The sequence below is a fragment of the Antedon mediterranea genome, chromosome 1 (genome assembly GCF_964355755.1).
Source record: "Antedon mediterranea chromosome 1, ecAntMedi1.1, whole genome shotgun sequence".
NCBI classification, from domain to species: domain Eukaryota; kingdom Metazoa; phylum Echinodermata; class Crinoidea; order Comatulida; family Antedonidae; genus Antedon; species Antedon mediterranea.
The window spans coordinates 22,778,288-22,801,117 of record NC_092670.1 but is presented as its reverse complement, the minus strand read 5'-3'; the positions used below and the strand labels follow the sequence as shown (position 1 = coordinate 22,801,117).

General features: G+C 31.3%; 1 protein-coding gene across 11 annotated transcripts in view; it reads right to left on the bottom strand.

Moving 5' to 3' along the window:
- The window catches only part of LOC140063218 (mitochondrial thiamine pyrophosphate carrier-like), a 60,144-nt gene that overhangs the window by 30,145 nt on the left and 7,169 nt on the right, over positions 1-22,830 (bottom strand). For 2 of the 11 annotated variants that reach the window (XR_011847601.1, XR_011847600.1), the window contains exon 6: positions 956-1,052. The exons of 4 other annotated variants lie outside the window; for them this stretch is intronic. Coding sequence is in view for 2 of the 7 variants with exons in the window: in XM_072109795.1 (XP_071965896.1) it covers positions 14,679-14,683 (5 nt within the window). In the remaining 5 variants the exon portion in view is untranslated. Of the gene's footprint in view, positions 1-955; positions 1,053-14,636; positions 14,684-22,830 lie in introns of all 11 variants that reach the window. 5 more of the 11 variants (XM_072109795.1, XM_072109786.1, XR_011847603.1 and 2 more) reach the window with 4 other exon arrangements.

Here is a 22,830-nt window from a genome sequence, read left to right as displayed (position 1 = left end):
CTGCAAACTTGTTTTCCTGTTCAATTTTAAAATAATGGTGTACAATCAATCATGTTAGATATTTATAATTCGTTTCAGGAAATAACACGAGAAAATGAAAGAGAAGTGGATGGAACATTTCTGAGTTTAACAATAGTCAAATACTGATTGTATGAACGTACCCTTATGCTATGAGAGAGGTACGGTAACTAGATATCAAATCATGGTAGATATTTATAATTCGTTTCAGGAAATAACACGAGAAAATGAAAGAGAAGTGGATGGAACATTTCTGAGTTTAACAACAGTCAAATGCTGATTGTATGAACATACCCTTATGCTATGAGAGAGGTACGGTAACTAGATATCAAATCATGGTAGATATTTATAATTCGTTTCAGAAAATAACACAAGAAAATGGAAGAGAAGTGGATGGAACACTTCTGCGGTTAACAACAGTCAAATACTGATTGTATGAACGTACCCTTATGCTATGAGAAGGTACGGTAACACCAAATGGGTGTACTTTTATTGTATACATCTGTTCCTGCAAGATTGTACTGCAGATGAGCAAGTGAGTGGCCAAGCCGATCCAACATTTTAAATGAGACAGTGGAATCATAATACCTAGCCATAACATCAGCAAGGGTTTGAGGCTCACTCGCTCCATGGTTCTGGTGGTAGAACATGTCTTCTTGGATAAGGACTATAATCGGTACCATAGGTCCAGCGTACACATCTAGCTCATGTGCACTTTAAAGAAACTAGTACATCTTTCGAGACGAGTAGGGGGTGTACTAGTATGCACACCGCCACTGTCAGTGTCAATCACAGAAAGTTATCATAACTCATCATGAGGGCTCTTTGATTGTCAACATACGCTGTTTAGGGTCACCCTCTATAAATAAGATTGAAAAGGAAAAGGAAAAGAAAACTGAATGAATAGATGAAACGATGAAAGAAAAACAATTCTTACCAATGAGAACGGCAGCTTCAATTACAAGAGGTCAACAAGTGACGCTGCTCAGTTACGAGATGTCATAGCAACAGATGGATCTATATCGGTTATCCTGCTGCAAACCAACAAAAAAGTGAAAGTATGTTATGACGAATAAACGATCAGAAGAAGAAGCAGAAAACGAATGGATACGATTGTGCAGCTATTATTACAAATGGTGATATTTTAGTAGGTATAAATATCTGTGCACCCAGGCATTCTGGCACCGTAACTAGTAACACATACAATATTGTTTAACAGTTTGCAAGAAACTCTGTAGTAAAATAAGGTTTGTACTACACATGAATTAAATTCATTCAATGTCCTAAAATGATACATAGGCTTATAATCAATGATAAACACTATTAGACAAATAAATGGATGACTATTTACACTCTACGGAAAGTAACATTTTAAATAGACTCAAATGTTATTGTTAGGGCAAACATGTTTTACTATACTTTTTATAAAGTTCCGTTATTTTTTTTCTAATTATGTTCTATGAATTTCGCCAAGTTTACTTCTCGTCTCACGTATATCATTACCATAGCTATGGTGTACTTGTACACGATCAAGTCTGTGTACCGTTTATCCTATTTTTTGTCTGTAACTTTTGTTATAGCAGCTGTGATGCAGATGTAATGTGTTAAGTTATTATAAGGTGATTTGAGGCAAGAGGCATCTTTATTTTGTTTGCTGTGTCAGTCATTTTAAATGGGGCATCATGGATTATGTGGGACGTACAACTACACTATCAAACTTTATGTGACAAAAAAATGTGATGTGCCCATTATATGGACACGATGATATATATGATGATACATATTACTACCATCTTTTGGCCTATCACTACCATTTTTGGGCACATCACACTTTTCTGTCAAACTAGTTTGGTAGTGTAGACATAGCTTTATAATGTTTCCACATATCTCACAACGGATACAGTCTCCCATAAATGGATTGTGTGATAAATTCTTCTGACAGGATTCGATCTTACAACCTCTCCCTGACAAGGCAAGACATCATACTCTAGCAAACACAGTCCCAATTTTACAAATAAAATTTGACTGTCTTCTTCACCAAGATGGTTTAGTTTTATTACCTACTTCACCCTTATTAAAAAGACTTTCTTGTTTTATAGTCTTCATCATACTTTTCAACCTCATAGAACTGAACTATAAAGAAGTGCATTGTGTCACGATGAAGTATGTTTATTTCTCATTCACTTTTATATCTTCTAATAAGTTTATGTAAGACTTTCTCACACACAATACTGCATGGAGGTATCGAAAGCCTAAACTTCAAGTAGCTGGAAAGTTTGATGTGCCCAAATATGGTAGCGATATGCCCAAATATGATAGTGATATGACATCATCATCTTATCACCTTTTGTCAATGATAATTGTTTATGTTGATTTGGTTGGCAATAAAGTAAAGTACAGTATAGTATTATATATGGGCACATCACATTTTTTTGTCACATAAAGATTTGATACAGTCTTATACAGTATATGCATCACATGTGGCACTGCCCATTATTACAGGCAAATTCTGCAATACATATAGTGTGGCACCTGAATATTAATGTTAAGGCTATGGCTACATGCATATGGCCTACTATAAATATATCACATGTGATACATGTGTGACGCTGTATTACAGAATTCATATATAATAAAGACATTTTTTCATCCAACTAAAAAATACAGAACTTTCGCCAATGAGCTATGCTCAACGTGATTATGAGATCATGTTCCGAATATGAGCACTGTTTCTATAACTTACAGTATGATTTATATATATACAATATTAACAATATACTATAATATAGATACCATAGACAGTACGATGAATCAGCTACTTATTGTATATGTTAGTCTATATTATGTGTCTTATTAATTCATTTAATTGTGCCTTGGAACAAAAATTGTAACAAATACCATATTCTAGTTATGATACAGAAACCAAAAAAGTGTTGATAATAAATAATTAATAGTTGATTATACAGCCCTTCAATTTTTCACACTTACAAATTCATTTTAATTAGCACTTAAATTGGAAATTAATCATTTTAATTAATAGAATTCAAATACCATATTATTTTTTAATACCTATGGAATAGAGAATATACTGTGTTTCTATATTTACATTCCCACACTCTAAATAGCTAGACTTAAAAAAATAATTAGTTCTACATTTTGTATGAGAAAACCCAATTTTCATTGCAAAATTGTATTAGTATAATATTAGTATTGCAAAGAGAGCTTTTCAAATTTCACACATTTATTTTAACATTATATTTTAAATAAAAATGTACTGTATACTGTATATTAAAACACAACTCATTGTATCCTTATCTGATTGGTTAATTTCATATCATGTGCCATTGTGTAATAATTATATCGCACAGTAAATGTTCTATTTAATGATTCTATTAAATGGTTCTGCTGTAGGTTCAGCTTTTTGTAAGCATTTTGAGAATTTTCTGACTGTTGCACTTTCGAAAACCAACATGTTTCTACTTTGCGGCCAAAATTTGAGAGTTGCCTTTTCAATAACATACTGTAGCTTCCCACCTACCGTAGCTGTCTAGTTCATTCAACCTAAAATCAGTGAATTAATTGAATGAATTTTATGAATAGGTATGTTATAAAACCAATATAATTATAATTAATAGTTTGGAATATACAGATAAACAATAAGTTGTTGAGTACAGTTATCTATACAAAATTTAAGAAAAATGTTATACAGTATTTATATACTTTTTTTATTAGTATGTAAATTTGGCGCAATTCAGATTTTTCTGCAATGGAACTTCTTTTTAATAAACGAGAATTGAATTTAAAAAAATGAAATGAAAGAAATTCACATGGTACATCAACTTGTGTAGGGCAACAAATTCCTTCAAAATGCAATGTTTCATTAAATTTCCCATTAAATGTTACGGAACTAAGCAATTTAAAATATGCTTTTACATTTCAGATTTAATAGCTTCTACACATAAGTATCTGTAGATGTGATTCAATTTCAAGTTCTTAGCGTTTAAATTAACAACAACAGAATATAATAGTAGTGTACAAAAGTATTTCTTAAGTGTTGAAATATAGGTCATGTGATAACAGCTGAATTGCGTCAAATCCTTGATCAAATTCTCAGTAGTAATCAACTGAAAATCTTCGCATCCTCGCATACAAGAAGGAACTTTATAAAACATTTGAAATTGCCAAACCATTTACAACCGATTAAGAAAGCTGAAATATTTCTATGAAAAAAAGAGCTATACTAAAAAGTGAAATATTATATTGTGGCTACATGAGTACCTTCCACCCAGAGCAAAAAATTGTATTAAGTTATTTGGCGTTTCATTTTTGTTCACTCATAATGTCATTTTTAACTGTAATTTGTTTTTTTTTTATAACAATCTGAATTTCACGCATTTTTTGGATGCGTTTTCTACTATTTTTACCTTCTTTTTTTAAGTGTTTTGTATTTGTTGTCTTGTTTACCATGCATATGCTTGGTCTTCCAACCTGTGACCTGGGATGTTTGCATTCTTATGTTTTTTATTTGAAATAAAGGATGATATAATACAAGTATAGTTATGACAGGAATGTGTGCCATTTACCTTTAATCATTAATCTGAATCTGCATAATTTGTCATATAGTACAATACAAATACAAATAACAGTAATGATTACGTTTTTAAAACCAAATCTCAACTCAAGGAAACAATGTGAAGAGCAACAATGAGGATGGAGTAGAGTAAAGTAGCTGGAAGGAGATGAGAACAACAAGGTCAAATCTTCACAGGACTCAATTTTTGAATAATTATGTTTCAATAGATCACACGGAGGCGTATCTATGACATCATATGTAAGCTATACCACCGCCTTTAAGGTTCTTCCATTTTTATCATAGGAGTATTTACATAGGTTTAAAAAACTAGGTTCGTTTTGATGAATTACAAATAACTTAAAAAAATATTAGTAACAATTTAAGGTATAGAAAATACACGCTGGTTCTGCCATTGCATTGGCTGTCAGGCTAATCATGATGAAAATAATCAGATACAAATTATAATTTTAATATATATATATTGGGGTTTTTAAAAATGTATTTATTTATTTATTTATTATTCTTTCTTGATTTTGCAGGCACTTTCAATACTAGTGCACTGATTTCCAAAGTGTTAAAGTAAAGAATATAAATGGAAACCTGGTTAGATCAAGACACAACTTTGCGCAGATTACTAGCTGCATTATGGGAGTATGTTTCCATAAGTGTTTGATCCACATGATGTGGAGTAAAGAATACTCCATGGGTACAGTAACTGGAAATATCATAACAAACATAATAAATTAAAGACAAACAATAATCAAAATAATAAATAGAGAAAATATACATTAAAAATAGAAATCAGTTTTAGAAAAGAAAACTTAGTTTAAATGTTGCATTAATTGTATTTTGGAATGAAGTTATTGACATATTTTTAAAGTTAATTTCAATGTATTCTACACTTTGTTGAGTAAATATTATTAATATAACTACTGTATCTTATAAAATAAGATTATGATACGGTACGGTTCGTTTTTTATTATTAAGGAAATGGTGCCTCTGTTACAAACAGGAAAAATACAATTATTATTATTACTGTTAACATCCATTATCAAGTCTATAAATAGTAATGTTAGTGCACGAAGTAAACAGAATGAAATTGACAAAATGTAAATATGAAACCAAACGAAAACAAAACTGGCATGCCTTAAAATTCCAATTACACCCATACCGATAAAATTAAGCGTTCACATGAAATCTGATCGAAAATGTCCGCCCTTAACCTAGCTTTCATGCTGAGTATGGACAGATTCATGTTTTTGCAGGTGGGAATATAACCACAGGGGGTAAGCAACTAATTGGAATAGCCTTTGGTGGGTATGATAACCAACTGGAATAGCTCCATACAGTTTTCAACTTTATGACATAAACAATATTGAAACAATTACGTGTTGCAAATTATTATTTGATATTTTATTTATGTATTCCATATTCTTTCAGTAGGGTAGCCCTCTCAGTGCTCTTCAGAGGGGCCCTACGGCACAAAATTGTAATTTACAAAATTAATAATTGATATTCTACCAACTAATATTTATATTTTCACCATTTGTAATTTCAATTGAATATTAGACCTGTCTTATTTGTTTAGTTTTATTTACTGTATATTTATTTTTTGACCAAAGAATTTTAATTTAGAATTTGTAATTTATTTATAAGTACTGTAAAAGAATGGTCTCCTAGAGGGCCCAGTTATGATCAGTGACTGTGTGTGTAACCCGCCCTCGCCCCCCCCCCCCCCAACTAGTCTTGAAAAAAATGTTTTATTAAAACAATTAATAATAAGAATGCCACTAAAGTGATCTAATAAAAAGCGGTGAATTGCCAGTCTAGAAATATTCATCAACTACAGCATATTACCTTTTTTATACCGACAACGTCAAATATTCTTTTTTTATGGTTACCATGACAATAAATGGCATCGGTTTCTAAGGAGCTCATCATCTACCGTTGTTCGTCTCTTATTGTTTAATCATTATCAATTACATTTTTGATTGTCAAAAGTCGGTACACTTCACGGCATGAAATAAGAAATAATTACAGATGAATTCAGATTGTAACTTCAAAATATCATTCAAAATAAAAAATGATAATACTGTAGAACTCCACCATTAGTACACCACTTTCTTATTAAACAAGTGATATGAGGGGTAAATATATGTGTCAACACTATGACGCCAACCTGTATTCAGTGGACACCTATATTTTAAGGGGACACTTTATTGGGTCCTGAAGGTATCCCAATATTAAAAGAGATTCTACTAATCAATAAATAATTATTTTAAACAGATCATTGACAGATGCTGCTCAGCCTTCATTAGAAAAGTTCACATTCATTTTGATTCATTAATTGTATTCTGTGTCTATACTGACTTTGAGGTTGGGTCAACCAGCTCATCTACAGTGATTAAGTTCACTTAGGTTGACCCTGGTCTCCCCAATTTCATTTTTTTTTGTTAAGTTTATGTTGAAATAGATCGAATAAATAATGAAATTAAACATATTGCATTAGTTTATATAAATCACAAAAATGACTCAGTGTTTTGTCTGGGTGGCTAAGCTGTCAAAGGCCACATATGTTTGCCTGATGGCCGCAACATACCAATGACAGTGGTTGTCCAAGGCAGAACGGTTCACATGTAGTGGGCATGCAGAGCAAATTTGTCCTGAAAATCACGATCCTTTTTGAAACAAAATTGCATAAATATAGTAATGAAAACATGCATTCTTGAAACAAAAACTGATATAGGGAACTCTATGCAACAATTAAGTATAGCCATTATGCGAGAAATGCCTAAAGCACTTTTTGGATGACGACATAGTTAAGTGTTGAAATATTAAATGACGTATGATACTGTGTTTCATTATTTTGCGTACCATACCATTATACTTTAATAGTTAATTAACAGACTTTTTAATTTTGAGAAGGTATAATTTGTAGCTTCTGACTACCTCTATTAAGGAGACAATTTGTTGGGTTTTGAAGGTGTCCCATTAATAGTAGGGTCTACTGTAAAAAAAAACAAAAAAAACACTGGATAGAATTAGATACTGCATAACCTAATCTATTTAGCTTAACATGACATTTTGCGATGAGCATTTTGTAATCGTTAACTTATGAATTGTCCCCAAGGTTTTAACAGCAAATGGCAAATAAATCCATTAAAGGCATCATAATCCAACATTATACATCTTTAACAGGATATCATTAACTAATGCTAATTAACTTGCCATTTAAACATAGATAAATCGCCTTTTTATGCTATATACTAGCTGCCATACAATATCATTGAAGAACGTTTGACCAATCATGAGTAGTCGACCAAATCTGAAACTATATTTACGACAAACTATATGATCGCTAGAACCATTAAATAGAACTTTAACCATGCAATAGAACTAAATACTGAACTGCATTTAAAATGGCTGCTGTGCAATAGAACTATTAAATAGAACTTTAACCATGCAATAGAACTAAATACTGAACTGCATTTAAAATGGCTGCTGTGCAATAGAACTATTAAATAGAACTTTAACTGTCAAATAGAACTAAATACTAAACTGCATTTAAAATGGCTGCTGTGCAATAAAACCATTAAATAGAACTTTAACCTTCCAATAGAACTAAATACTAAACTGCATTTAAAATGGCTGCTGTGAAATAGAACTATTAAATAGAACTTTAAGTGTCAAATAGAACTAAATACTAAACTGCATTTAAAATGGCTGCTGTGCAATAAAACCATTAAATAGAACTTTAACCTTCCAATAGAACTAAATACTAAACTGCATTTAAAATGGCTGCTGTGCAATAGAACTATTAAATAGAACTTTAAGTGTCAAATAGAACTAAATACTAAACTGCATTTAAAATGGCTGCTGTGCAATAGAACCATTAAATAGAACTTTAACTATCAGATAGAACTAAATCCTGAACTGCATGTGACACAAAATCAACCAATCAAATATTACAAGAACACACCCAGGTGTGTTATAATACTGAATACATCTTATATGGACACATTGTGTTTAGAAATAGCATGTTTTGATCAGGGGTTTTGATAATATCATTTCATTGTAATTATTGATAAATATATCATCAGTAGGTATACTTTCCATTACTATTCCCTGTGGCAATCGCTATTGTGGATTCCCCCTGTACACATTTGTGAAATCCATTAAAGGTATTCTGTTGGTGGTTAATATGAAGGCGACAGAAGAGAAGATCGAAGAGCCGATGACAAGATAGCTATGAAACTGATATTAACGCAGCTGACACTGATGACAACATACAACGGTGTAAATAACATAAAAAAAGAATATAATTATATGTATAAGAAAAGTGGGATTTATATCTGGGGATGCCTTAGGCTTATAATTGTAAATTATGTTTCAACATTATATTGCAATATGCTATGACAATCTTTATTTGGTATATAAAACTAATAATTATCAAGAACCACCCTAAATCAGAACATACATTTAATATACATAAATATACATTATATATTAAACTACAGAATGGCAATGAATTTCAGGTAAAAGTTATATATTACATTATATAATATATAACTTTTACGCTTAACACACTACAACAAAGGCGTACAATGAATTACCGAATAGGGGGAGGGAGCATAACTTGATTGGCCAATGTGATGCAGCCACTGTGACAGTCACTCTCTATGGTAAATCCCTTTTGGGCTGTCATTATATTGAACTCTCTAAGTAATATAAACTCTTTGCCAACAAATTATATATAGGCCTACAGTTATACCCTTTCTGGAAAAAAAATCTTTTACATCACACAAACTAAATACTACAATAGTGTAATAAACATCTACTGTTGTGACACTTTCAGTAACTAACCCTATTTTTGGAAATTTTTGGAAACAACATCCTACGCATTCTGCGATGTTTTGTAGCGTTAGTGGCGTGTCATATAAGCGCGATAACCATATCTCGTTCTATCGTAAGAAAATAATCAATAAGGATTGTTCAGTTGGACAAATGAAATCCGAAAATAAGTATTTCAATTTGGCTACTATTGTCAACCTGTCTCATTCAATTCACGTCTCATCAATCTTTCTTTCATCCAATCTTTTTTACAGTTGTTGTAAAAAAGTAGAAACCTCACAAAACTACAAATACGTAATCAGTGTTATAAAAGTATAAAAAGTGTATCAGTTTGTCATCCAGTTAAAGTATTAAAAAAGTAATACAGATCGAGTAATAAAAAAGTTTTCCACTGGTTAGGAACAATATGAATTTAATGTACAAGTACCTATGTCTACTGTATGCAAGATAAATATGTCCGTTTACTAACACTTTGTAGTCGAGTTTAATTTAAACTATGCTCTCTATACAGAATGTGTAGTACTACCTAATGACTTGCACTTAATTTACTTGCAAACTATAACCTTAAAATAAATTCATTTCATTTTATTGTTGTTTGAATTATATTACTTTTCATAATTCTGTATTTGTTTCCTTTCCTAGACTATGGGAGCAAATATCAAATAACATAAAAATTTCAATATTTTAGGCTACTCTAACAAAACACTTTATTTCATGTTATGTATTATTTGTATGTACAATTGTTTAATTTTCTTCTTTAAGGTTTTATTTTAACTGTTTGTATTGTATGGAGTGAGTGAGTGCAGAATCTCTTTGGGCTTTAGCCTATTCTCACTCCTGGTTATTATTTTTTGTGACCGAAAAATATTATTATTATTATTATTGCTATCAGACTTTAAAACCAATTATATAAATTTCATATAAACTTAAAATTTCATATGTATTTGTACACTGATGCAACCCATCCCCTCTTTTTTAAATTCCCCATGAGGGCCGGATAAAGATATATTGTATGATAACTGAAAGTGGATATTGTACATGAAACTTTAGTATTACTATCTTTTTAGTTATTGACTTGTTTTTATTAATTATATATGCACAGGGTTTTTTTAAGTTCTATTTTCAGTAGTATTAGTATAGAAAATGAAATTAAAATATATTTTGGTTTTAACCATAATATTAATGACCTTTGTTTTGTGAGCGATGTGTAGCACAACAATGTAAACAAGTTCTATTTTGAATTGCCTTATGAATTATAACCAAATATGACAAAGAAACATAATGTTTCTTTGATATCCTTGCAAGTATGCCTATATAATGTTTTAAATATTGAAATATATGTTTTAACATTTTAGACCTATAATTTTTGTTGTTGGTTTGTTTTTATTTCTTTTATATCAGATTCGCAGCCATTCTAAAAAACACCAATTTTTTTAGATTCACAATTTTCTGTTTATATGAATTCAATCTTATTCACGCACGAGAGGAAAAAACAGAAAATAATTCAAATCTGCTTAAAAAAAGAAGACGCTCGATTTGATTATTTAAAGTTATTACTTGAAATGGTAGAATAATCTTCTCATTTTAATTCTTAGTTTGAAAATATTTTGATTCATCACAATCTCCATCGTTAGTTACCTAGCAACTGTAATCAAACTCACTTGCCCTAGAAAAATGTGTTGATGCTCAAAACAATAAAGATCTTTAAATATAAGATTCTGTTATAGTAGAACTCCTGATAAGGGGACACCTTTAGGACCAAACAAAGTGTCCTCTTAATAGGGGGTTGGTTGTGAAATTAAAACATATATTTCCTCTTCTCCGTTTCACAGGAAAGTATCCCCTCAATAGGGATTTCCCCAAATAGTGGTTCCAAATTGTACCAACAATATCATTCCTTAACAGTAAAGATATATAGATATATCTGCATATTGCCCAAACCACTATTTTATTATCTAATTTATATTTATCCTTTAAAAGTAAAGAACTGAATTATTTTTTTCGAAAACACAACAGTACAGAAATCAAATTTTCTCTAAGATAATATTTTAATCTAAGCATATGGCCGACAATTAACTAAATCTGTTTATATACTTTTTGAACATCGTACATTTCTGGAGGCATAACGTTAACTGGTTAAACAGCATCGACAAGAGGCTATTTAGCCCGAGTGCTTTCTTTATAGAATTACGACCTTATTAGTATTTCTAGAGCAAGGGAATCAATTATTTTTTCAAATGATTTTACTGATTGAAGCAAGAAGGCCAAGTGTAGAGTGGTGGAAAATGAAAGAAATTTTGCTTCGTTTGTTGCCAAGAAAAATATAGAGATGCCTCGGAGGTGGTAGATGAGACATGGTTTGGAATGCGATTGCCGAAGGCGTTGAGAGCTGGTTCTAGTTACAACCCACATGACATCACTCGTTTGCTGTTTTAAACTATAGAGGGCATGAAACATAAATGACAGATAACCCAATTTTTTCTAATCCAAAGTACTAAATCTAATATCTATAGCAAGCCTTGGCTTATATATCATCCATTTGTTATTCTAGTTTAGCCTACAAATCACTTCTTCTTCTTGGGTTGTGATGTAGTACATCGAGATAGAGATTACATGCCATAACTATCTTACAACTACCTACTATATTCATTTTAACAGAACTTTTTTCTGTCTATCCTATATAAGGTTATCTTTATATTTAAAGTATTAAAAATAGTCCATGTCATTATTATATACTAAACCATTCATTGTGAATATTTTTAGTGAAGTGAAGTCCAAGTAAAAGAAGGATAGAGTATCTTCAATCGTCAACATTTTAAGAAGGCACAAATCTCAACTAAGTAAAATCATAAAATGTATATATTTTGGTAATCATGACATTTTTTTTAAAAAGTTCATCATCATCTTGCTATACTGTGCAAAACCTCATTTTGAATATAGTCGTACATGGGTTGGTCACATTTATGCAGCTGGGCTTGTGTTCCATTACATTCGTTTTTTTTGCCATAATTAGGTTTCTTAAAAAAAGTCTCCCTCTCCATATACAAAAAACCATTTCTATTTTGTTAGTTATAGTTGATGCTCTATGTTTTAAATATATATAGAATATCAAAGTATCCGCCAAATGCAAGATGGAAAATATCCACAAAGTGATGAAATAAAACCAAATTGCACTTATTTCGAGTGCAACAACCGAATAAAGTACGACAGATATGAAATTCAGATTACGGGAAAATTTCTAAACATTATTTGTGATTCAAAGAAACCGCATGATAAATTGAGGCAATCTACGAATAATTAACACCCTGATAAATCAAATACATTCTCTGTTTTATATGATTAAATAACCAAGTCATTCACACTTGTTAATAGTGGCTATAGGCAGTTGAAAGGATGAAGAAAGTCTACAGAAATTGTAGAAGTAGTCGAGATTAAACAAATATAAAAAACCAAAAATAAGAAGAGTAGTGGCTGCATCAGTTACTAGGCCTAGGTGAAGAATAAGAAGAGTAGTGGCTGCATCAGTTACTAGGCCTGGTGAAGAATAAGAAGAGTAGTGGCTGCATCAGTTACTAGGCCTAGGTGAAGAATAAGAAGAGTAGTGGCTGCATCAGTTACTAGGCCTGGTGAAGAATAAGAAGAGTAGTGGCTGCATCAGTTACTAGGCCTAGGTGAAGAATAAGAAGAGTAGTGGCTGCATCAGTTACTAGGCCTGGTGAAGAATAAGAAGAGTAGTGGCTGCATCAGTTACTAGGCCTGGTGAAGAATAAGAAGAGTAGTGGCTGCATCAGTTACTAGGCCTGGTGAAGAATAAGAAGAGTAGTGGCTGCATCAGTTACTAGGCCTGGTGAAGAATAAGAAGAGTAGTGGCTGCATCAGTTACTAGGCCTAGGCCTAGGTGAAGAATAAGAAGAGTAGTGGCTGCATCAGTTACTAGGCCTGGTGAAGAATAAGAAGAGTAGTGGCTGCATCAGTTACTAGGCCTGGTGAAGAATAAGAAGAGTAGTGGCTGCATCAGTTACTAGGCCTAGGTGAAGAATAAGAAGAGTAGTGGCTGCATCAGTTACTAGGCCTGGTGAAGAATAAGAAGAGTAGTGGCTGCATCAGTTACTAGGCCTAGGTGAAGATAGATTTGCTATGTAAACTATACATATGCCTAGACAAAATCAGTGATCTCTGTTGTGTTCCAAAAGTAGTTGAAAGATTCTATAAAATTTATAATGGTTGAGATTCTACAAAAATATACAAAAGCAAAAAAGACCAGTGCCTTACCAGTGGTGAAGATAGATATATGTGTTATTCCAAAGTACCGACCATTTAGACACAAGTGGGATTTATGTTGTGTTGGCTTATGGGCAAGTTGAAAGACAAAGAAATGGTCAAGATCAAATTAAATATACAAAACCAGAAAGACATTCCATATGGAAAGGCTAGACCAGAAAGGTCTGAACCAGTAGGTGAAGATAGATATATTTGAACGCATGCTAAACTATACCGACCAATTACCACAGAACCTTTATGGAGATGATTAAGACAAACAATGCAAAACATCTCATTTATTGTGGGCACTTGTCTTTGAAAGGTATGATACATTTAGTGTGGATGGATTAATAGAGTAGATTCTTGTTACTTGTTATTGAAAATATATAATGCATCTTACATTGAGTACAGTATAGTTTAGAATTTTACTTATTTCCTCACTGTACTAAATTTCAGGCTGTACTCAAACACCCTCTAACTCTCAACTTCAAGCTGTAATCAACTTTAGGCAGTATTCAAAATCAGACAAAACTCAATGTCAGACTGTACTCAATGTCAGGCTGTACTCAATGTCATGCTGTACTCAATGTCAGGTTGTACTCAATGTCAGGCTGTACTAAATGTCAGGCTGTACTAAATGTCAGACTGTATTCAATGTCAGGATGTGCTCAACTTTAGGACCTATTCAACTAGCCTATACTTAAAATTCAGATTGTAGTTTATTGAACTCGCTGCTGTATTCAACTCCAGGGTACTGTACTCAACCTTTTTAGCTGTATTAAAACTTGTACTCCACAATCCAAGGAGCACTCAACTTCAGGCTACACTAGATGTGTTTTAGCATAGGGTAGTACAAGTAATTTTTCTGTACTGTAAATTCTAAAAACTAAATTGTCAAAATTTTAAGGAAAATAATTTTTAAATTCTTAAATACCTTAGCAGGAATACTTCTTATTTGTTCTTTTACCAAAAATAACTATTCTGAAAAAAAAAAGAAGTGTTATTTCTCCTTTTATCCTGCGGTATACCAATATGATAATTGAGGTGTAAAAAATGATACAAATTATATTTAATTTATTTAAGTTTACCACAATTGTGAGCACAAATTACTTTTTGTAATCGAATGTTTTACACTTTTGGTCTGTGTCATTCAATTACACAGACAGTAAGATGATATTTTTCAAAATATTTTTAGCTGTAAATTAGTAGTTTTAATTGGTAATTTCACGGTTGACTTAATTCTGATAACATTTTACAGAGTACACTGGAATCATGTAAGATAGTTCTGTAATAGCATGGTACTATTTTTACTACACTAAAATATATTTAAATTTCTATGGAGAGATTAGTTATCTGTTTTTGAAAAATCAAAAACAAAAATATCCTGGCAGACAGAAAAGAAAATTAATAGAAATTGGAATAAAGTTTGAGAAGTAAGAAGTAATGAGATTAGGTTTTTCAATACCGGTAGTTGGTTTGTAACTTGAAACAAAATTAAATGTAAACCATGATACTACAGATATAGGTAGACTACAGACTATACCAATAAATATACGTAGACTAGACATTTGTAGCATTAAAGTCAGAACCACAATATTCCTGAATTTGAACACATCCTTTCTTCTTCCATTGGGAGCACTAAGCGTAATACAATACAATGATCAAGAGCACGTACCTGAACCTAGCGTGTACATGGTTACGAAACACTCTTGTACATGCGAAGATCTTTTTGTTTGAAGTTTGTGGCGCTATGATGACCTTTCCTTTTCCTCACGTGCCATGTAACTACACATTTAATTCAGTCTAATAGCCAATCTACGCATGGTTATGATTCTGAGCATGCAAAGAATGACTTTTTGACTCGACAGCTATGTAGCCAAGTAGCGCATCATAAAACAAAAGGTCATATTGATGATTTGTTTGTGCATAAAATACGAGTTATAAAGGTAGCCTTCGATAGATAATGATGATACATCATAATTATTACAAATAGTCATTATTTTCAACTTTTGTATTCTATAATGAATTAAATATTGTGTCATTATACGCATTCTGCAACTAAACACCAGTTTCCATTATTTTCTGTATATGTTTCATAAAACTCTAGATTTTAATGGCTTCTTCTCAATTTTTAGAATCTAGATTTAGTATTAAATTTCAAAGTTATGAAACTAGATATCTAGCTGCCTGGGAATTGGAGTAATGATTAAAATATGACATGATCGGAATCATAATTTCAACCTACATTTCTGATGATAAAAACTTTTGTTGACATTGAATTTCTTTGATAAATATATGCAATACAGGACATCAAAATACATGCAAATAAAAATATGTATAGCAATTGTTTTTTAATATGGTGTCATTACAAAGGGGTTATTTTCTGGAAAACACCAGATGACACCTCTGCAAGGGACATTCCTATTCAGATAGAAGGGGACTGCATTGACCAGTAGTGGTTACAATGATTTTTACTTCTCTTTACTTGATTTTTTTCTTCTTTCAGAAATAAATTAAGGCAATATCCAAGTTATTCAAAAAGAAAAGAAATATCTATATATTTTATAAGATAACGTTGTCATCAAATTTTCTTTCATGTATTTTCGAAAAAAAAAATGTTATTTCCAGACAAAAGCTTGTGAAGATTTGTGTGTATTAAAACATTGAGATGTTACGAGACAATTTATCAGTAAATATGTTCAGTCTGTGTATACTACAACGTTTCAACGCGATGAAAATGGATGTTGTAAGACAGAAATCCTGACAGTGTTTGGCTATTGGATTAGTAAAAATCTGTCAACAAAAGCCGTAAAATGAACTTACAGTAAACAACAAGATTCTGTGAAAATACTAACAAGCAGTAAAGACGGCAGACCGCTGAGGTGACGAAAGATTTACATGAAAACCTCATCGCTTGTGAGGGCATCTTTCAACCAATCATGTGATACCAAACCGCGATCGCAATCCACGACGATGTATCATGATCTTAACACGCACTTTAAGTAGTAATAACTGCAAACATTAATGTTGTATGTTGGTGTAGTTCATGACAAATCAACAGAACATGTGCAAATATGGTAAAATATGTTAAATATATATATATATAAATATATATATATATAAATATATATATATATAAATATATATATATATATAAATATATATATATATAAATATATATATATATAAATATATATATATATAAATATATATATATATAAATATATATATATATAAATATATATATTAATGATAAAAGATTCTATTCCGGAGGTTTCAGCCAAAACTGAGTGACAAAAATAATGACTTTCTATTCTGATTTTGAAAGACAAAAAAACCTAACACCATTGAGTAAAAGAAGCATAGGTGTGGTCAGGATTGATGAAATGTGGGGCTGGGGAGAGAGGGATAAAGATAGGATGCAATCAAGAATTAGCCAGTGGCAAGTCTGCAGGAATCTCTCTCCTACGACAAATCAAGTAAAACTTATTTCATAGTAACTGTGATGAACAAGGTATAAAGGGGTCATGTTGCACCTCCTATGAGGAGGTTATAGTTTACGAAATAGCAGGCCTATTGTAATACTGTGATTTTCATCCTTAAGAACTGAAAATTGCCTCCAAGCCATATGCTCCAAGACATATATTTACCCTATTAATTATTAAAATAATATTACAGTACTTTTCCTACCTTTTACCTCAATAACAACCTAACAAATACCATATTTGAATGTATATGCAGGTGTTACAACATCTTGGGGTTAAGAGGTAAATGTTTTATCGATAAAAGGTTGCCAGAATACACTGTGGTATTGCCATAAAATCTGTGTTTCACCAGCTAATGAGGTGTGAATGACAAATCACAGCACACACAGACAAGCAACCAGAAAGTTCAAAACTAAAATACAAATAAAAGCTTTGAATTTCGAATTAAGTAAATTAATGACAGACGAAACATACAACAAGTTTATTTCCTGAAATCTGTTTTTCTTTTATTCCAATAAAATTCCACAAATTGTGGTTAACTATCCCCATAACATTTACTTGCAAAAAACACTAGGGACTTTTATGACCATACCGCACATACAGAGACTACAAAGCAACTGAGCATGATTACAAACAAATGGGCGTTATGATAGCTTCTGCAATTACCCCAATTTGGCATATTTCTTATAGCTACAATACAGTTTGGTAAGGTCACGCCATACTTTATCCTCATACAATAATCATGGAGATATAAAATTAAAATCTAATTTTAAAGATACATGCATACAGTAGAATACCTATTAAGACATTTTTGGGAACCAACAAAGTTCCCACTTAATAGGGGTGTCCTCTGAATAAGGATAGGTTTACTTGTAAAAACATATTTTCCTCTTTATTGTTCGTATCATGAGAATAGGGATGTCCCAAAGGAGGGTTTCTGCATTACCTAAGTCCTACCGTATGATAAGCGGTATTAATTGGGAAAATGTTTCATTTTTGTTTAAAATAAATTTGTGACTCACTCGTCATAAAAAAACAGCAGACCTTTTTTAATCATGATCAGCCGCACAACTACAGTAAAGATTGGAGCTTAATTTATACATTCAAACAACTGTTACTATAATAAAACACAGTTTGAAAAACTTAAATCATTCAAATTAGGTCAGCTGATTGAATGTCACCACGCAAAAATAATTATTGAGCTTAAATTACGTGCATGTTACAATAATGTTAAATCGTAAAATGACGGCGGTTATGAATTTCAGAACGCTTACAATTTACAATTATGCTCGTTTTAACAATGTTTTTGTCATTTTCTCTGTTATGTCAAGAATGCATTAAATCGTAAATGAATGTTATGATGTTAACAAAATTTGTGTGTGTCTGTTGTATTTTTAGACGTTAATTACATTTTATGTAACAATAAAAACGAATAAATATTTTGTGTTTTTCATATTTCATCTTATATATCTTAAGGATTGCATGGTGAAGAAACAAGGGTTTCTTGCCTAAACTATACAAATCTGAGTTCAAGTCTTAGTTTGAGCAATTTCCCCACTTGCAGATTCATTTAAGCCTGTAGCAAAAAGTGCATATTCTATTTGCATGTCAGGCAAACGATATACATAAATGTCATAATGGTTTATTTTGTATAATATTCGTTCTTTTCTGAAATTAATCAGTATATCGATGGGTTGCGTTTCATTGCTTGTTTTATGGCACATGTTGTATTTCACATCAAGCTTTTATAGGATGGTTTGTGTCATGTGTCTCATGCATTATACAGTTACAATGAATTACAACATTGGTTGTTGAATAAAGTATATTATATAAGTGCAAGTACAGTGTAGTAAATGTTAGTAATATAAATATCTAATGACCAAGGACGTTTATCCGTTTTGAATGTTGGGGAACACAGGGTATTATAATTCAAGAGCCAAAAAAAAGCTAAATATGTTTACGACAAGGTCGGTATTTCTCACAAAAAGATAAACAAAATAATCTCCTTTTCATTCTGAAAAAAAAAAAAATTGACAGGAACAAAAGTTTTTTTTTCTCAAAGATAAGGTGAAACGTCTAACAATGCTACCAAACAAACCAGAAAACAATGTTTGTCCAGTTTAACAATATTGCATTCATTTCTGTACTCATAAAACAAAATGAATTAAAAAATAGTGTACAAAGGGTTACGATGTGTTTGTCTGAAAGATATGAAAATCTAGCTTTCCCAAGAGGTTATCCCATAACAATAGCATAATCCATGTTCTCCAATTGTGTTAAGTCGGTTAATCTATATTACCTTCGCTTTCCTTTCCTTTCACACTACATGCAAGTTTAATAAGAAAACCACATGAAGTAGAGTGCATGTACATTGGCCTCTTGTTACACAAGTAATGCTTCCTGTATTGAAACTATACACAAATACGCCGTGGTCACATTTTTCACTGTACTTTGGAGTGGTTTAATTGCAAAAGTTTTTCTTTATCATGTAGGAGGAGTGTGAAGTCAATGGCAAAGAGGGTGGCACAGCAGGTGTGCGTATTTCCTCTCAAATTAAGCTACATCCCCACTTATTAAGTTTCACGGAATGGAATACCGGGACATTTTTATATATTTGTAATACAATTCATTTCAGTCCTTGACTGTCGTTTTGTAATATATTTTTTATATACCGAATAAATAAATAAACAAATTCATTATTTCTATGATTCTCCATTAGTTAACATAACGCCACCTTTCATTCAGTGTGAACTATAATTATCAGGGGTCACTTAAATAAAGGGTGTTTGGGAAAGGAAGGAATGGTCTGAATAGGTTGTACTGTCCTTCTTACCCTTCGAATTTCTAGAAGGCCTTTTTAAACAATTTTTCACCTTTAAAAAATCTGACCATGGGGATGTGACAAAAAAAATGTATAGACATGATGATGTGATATCACTACCATAATTGTGCATATCACTACCATATTTGGGCATATCACTACCATATTTGGGCACATCACACTTTTTTTTGTCAAAATAGTTTGATAGTGTAGACAGAGCTTTGTTTTTTTTTCTAAAATGTCTTCTGTACAGTGTTGTGTTGTTGTTGCTAACGTTTTCCGTCTTCCGACATTACACTTTCCACAATTTGTTTCCATTTTTTTCTGTTTATGGCAGGATGGTTTGTTATTGTGTTAGTGTCTACTAGTCCTTGTAAGTCTTTCTTTATTTGATTCATCCAGTTTTACTTTCCTGTTAGTTTCCTTCATTGTTTGTTTGATTGGGGTATCATCCGGTAATCTAATTATGTGTCCATACCATTTTAGTCTCCTTCGTTTAATTCTTTTACTCCATTCTTCTTGTTTTGTTATCTCGTATATTTTCGTGTTACACACTCTATCTGTTAATATCTATCATCTTTCGCAACATTTTCCTGTGATATATATCTATACTCTCTTGTAATTTTTTGTTTAGTACCCAGAGTTCACTGTTATATAAGAAAATACTTGCTATGTATGCGTCAAACAAACGGGATTTCACGTCTATAGACATCGTTTTGTGTTCTAGCGACGTTTTGTGTTCTTCTGTACAGTACCAACAAAATAGATAGTTTTTTTCTTATATAGTCTGGAAGACTATTTTGATGAAATATATTTTATTAAATTAAGATGTTTACCATATCAAGTGGCTCTGCATATCATTGAATCCTATATTAATTATATTAATTTTTTAAACGCAATGCTCTAGTCTAAAAGTTTCTCACAACTTTCAATGTTAAAGGGGTTTAAATATTAATATTATTATTCAATATTGATGGAATGGTGTTACACATTAATAGTAAATGGTATAATTGAAACAATGCAATGTGTTTAACATAAATAATGACAGAAAATAAAAAACAGAAATATTAATAATAAAATATTGTTTCTTTAAAGAATAAGTAATATAAATGTTTTTGCGGATATGCCTGTTAATTATCATTTTATATGATAAATTATACATTTTGAGATAGACGCAATATTAACTTGAAATCAATTAAAATAATAGAAAATGTATTTTAGAATAGTAAATATAAAATAAAAGGAATATAAAACATATATGTAAAATGTATACTTTAATAAGTGTATATGTCACATTGTATGTAAAAATTTATAATTTAAAAAGGTATAATTATATGTAAAATGTATTATGTATACATGTATGTAAAATGTAAACATGTATGTATGTAAGAATATGTATCAAGTATATATATATAATGTGTATATACTAGGCCTATGTATAAATATATGTATAATGGGGTTGCGGAAATGCCTTGTAAAAAATATATAAAATTTGTATGTAACCAAAACTGTTATGTAAAAGGTAAATGCAAATGTTTTTCAAACCACAATTTAAAATGTGTTGACAAGTATATAAGTTGTTTTTTATATTTCAATTGGCAAAAGATATAGCTATCAGATCCCTCGCCATAAGGCTAGCAGATCATTGACAGAACCATAGGCACTGTAACCGATACATTGCAGAGATCATAAAATAGATAAAATTCCTGTCTGAGTTGGGTTGAACAACCTATTGGCAATAAGGCATGTCGGTGTGAACGGCGCTCCCACTCGGAGGGGAAGCGAGTTTATGGTTAACCTTCGACATTTGTCACGATTGTTTTGACAATCAATTAAAGTGACTGTTTCAAAATGAGTTCTAAATTATAACTATAAATTTATTTTTAAAATGTCTGACTTATTGAAACATAATATTTGAAATAACTCAATTTCAATTAATTTCATTTTTTCCCGCTTTTCTAGAATGTCATTACGCTTCTACAAACAGAGGAACCTAACTAAGATAATTTGACAATATTACAAAAAATAAAATCAATGTTTTGGGGGATTCAAATAATATTTACATGAGGAAATTTATGGGTTTCATTGCGCAAACTATGTAATACAATTGAACAAATTTAAATTAAAGCATAAATTTAATAAATACTTATATTATTATATATAATTATCAAATTGAGATATTTCTTAAAGCAAAATACCCACAGTTGAATGCAACTGACAAAGCTAATGATCTTATGAAATAAAATTAATAATTTTTCCAAATAGAAACATTAAAAGTCCCTCTCGTCAATCATTAAACATTAACGATGTTACTAATCTTTATAAAATGGAACTATACATTATTTAGACCAATGAATTGGCAGATGTCTAATCAGGCATGATCATATCAGTAACCTAATATTTTTTTCTATCTTAGCCTTGGTAGCTATATTACTTGAATTTATTCTGCACCTGACACAATATTCAAAAAATCGTACGCTAACGACCAAATTCAAATAATGATACTTAATTGGCCCGTGCGGAGTTGCACGCTTCACGGTTCATGTATGTTTCATTAAAGTTGTCAGAAATAAAGATCGTTAGTTGTATCGGAATTTAACGCGTTCATCAACCGGTATACGTGTGACGAGTTTGACCTGTTTTGCTGTCGTGATATAGCGTACAGAGCATATGGTACCATTGCAAGTTAGCTACCCCTCTGGCTATGATTATTCATTCCCATTATATCTGACCTTTGATGCTTGGACGTGACCTTTTATGAATTAATAGGGTTATCTATGAAATATCTTCGCAACAACAAAAAGCTATTATAAAGAATACAA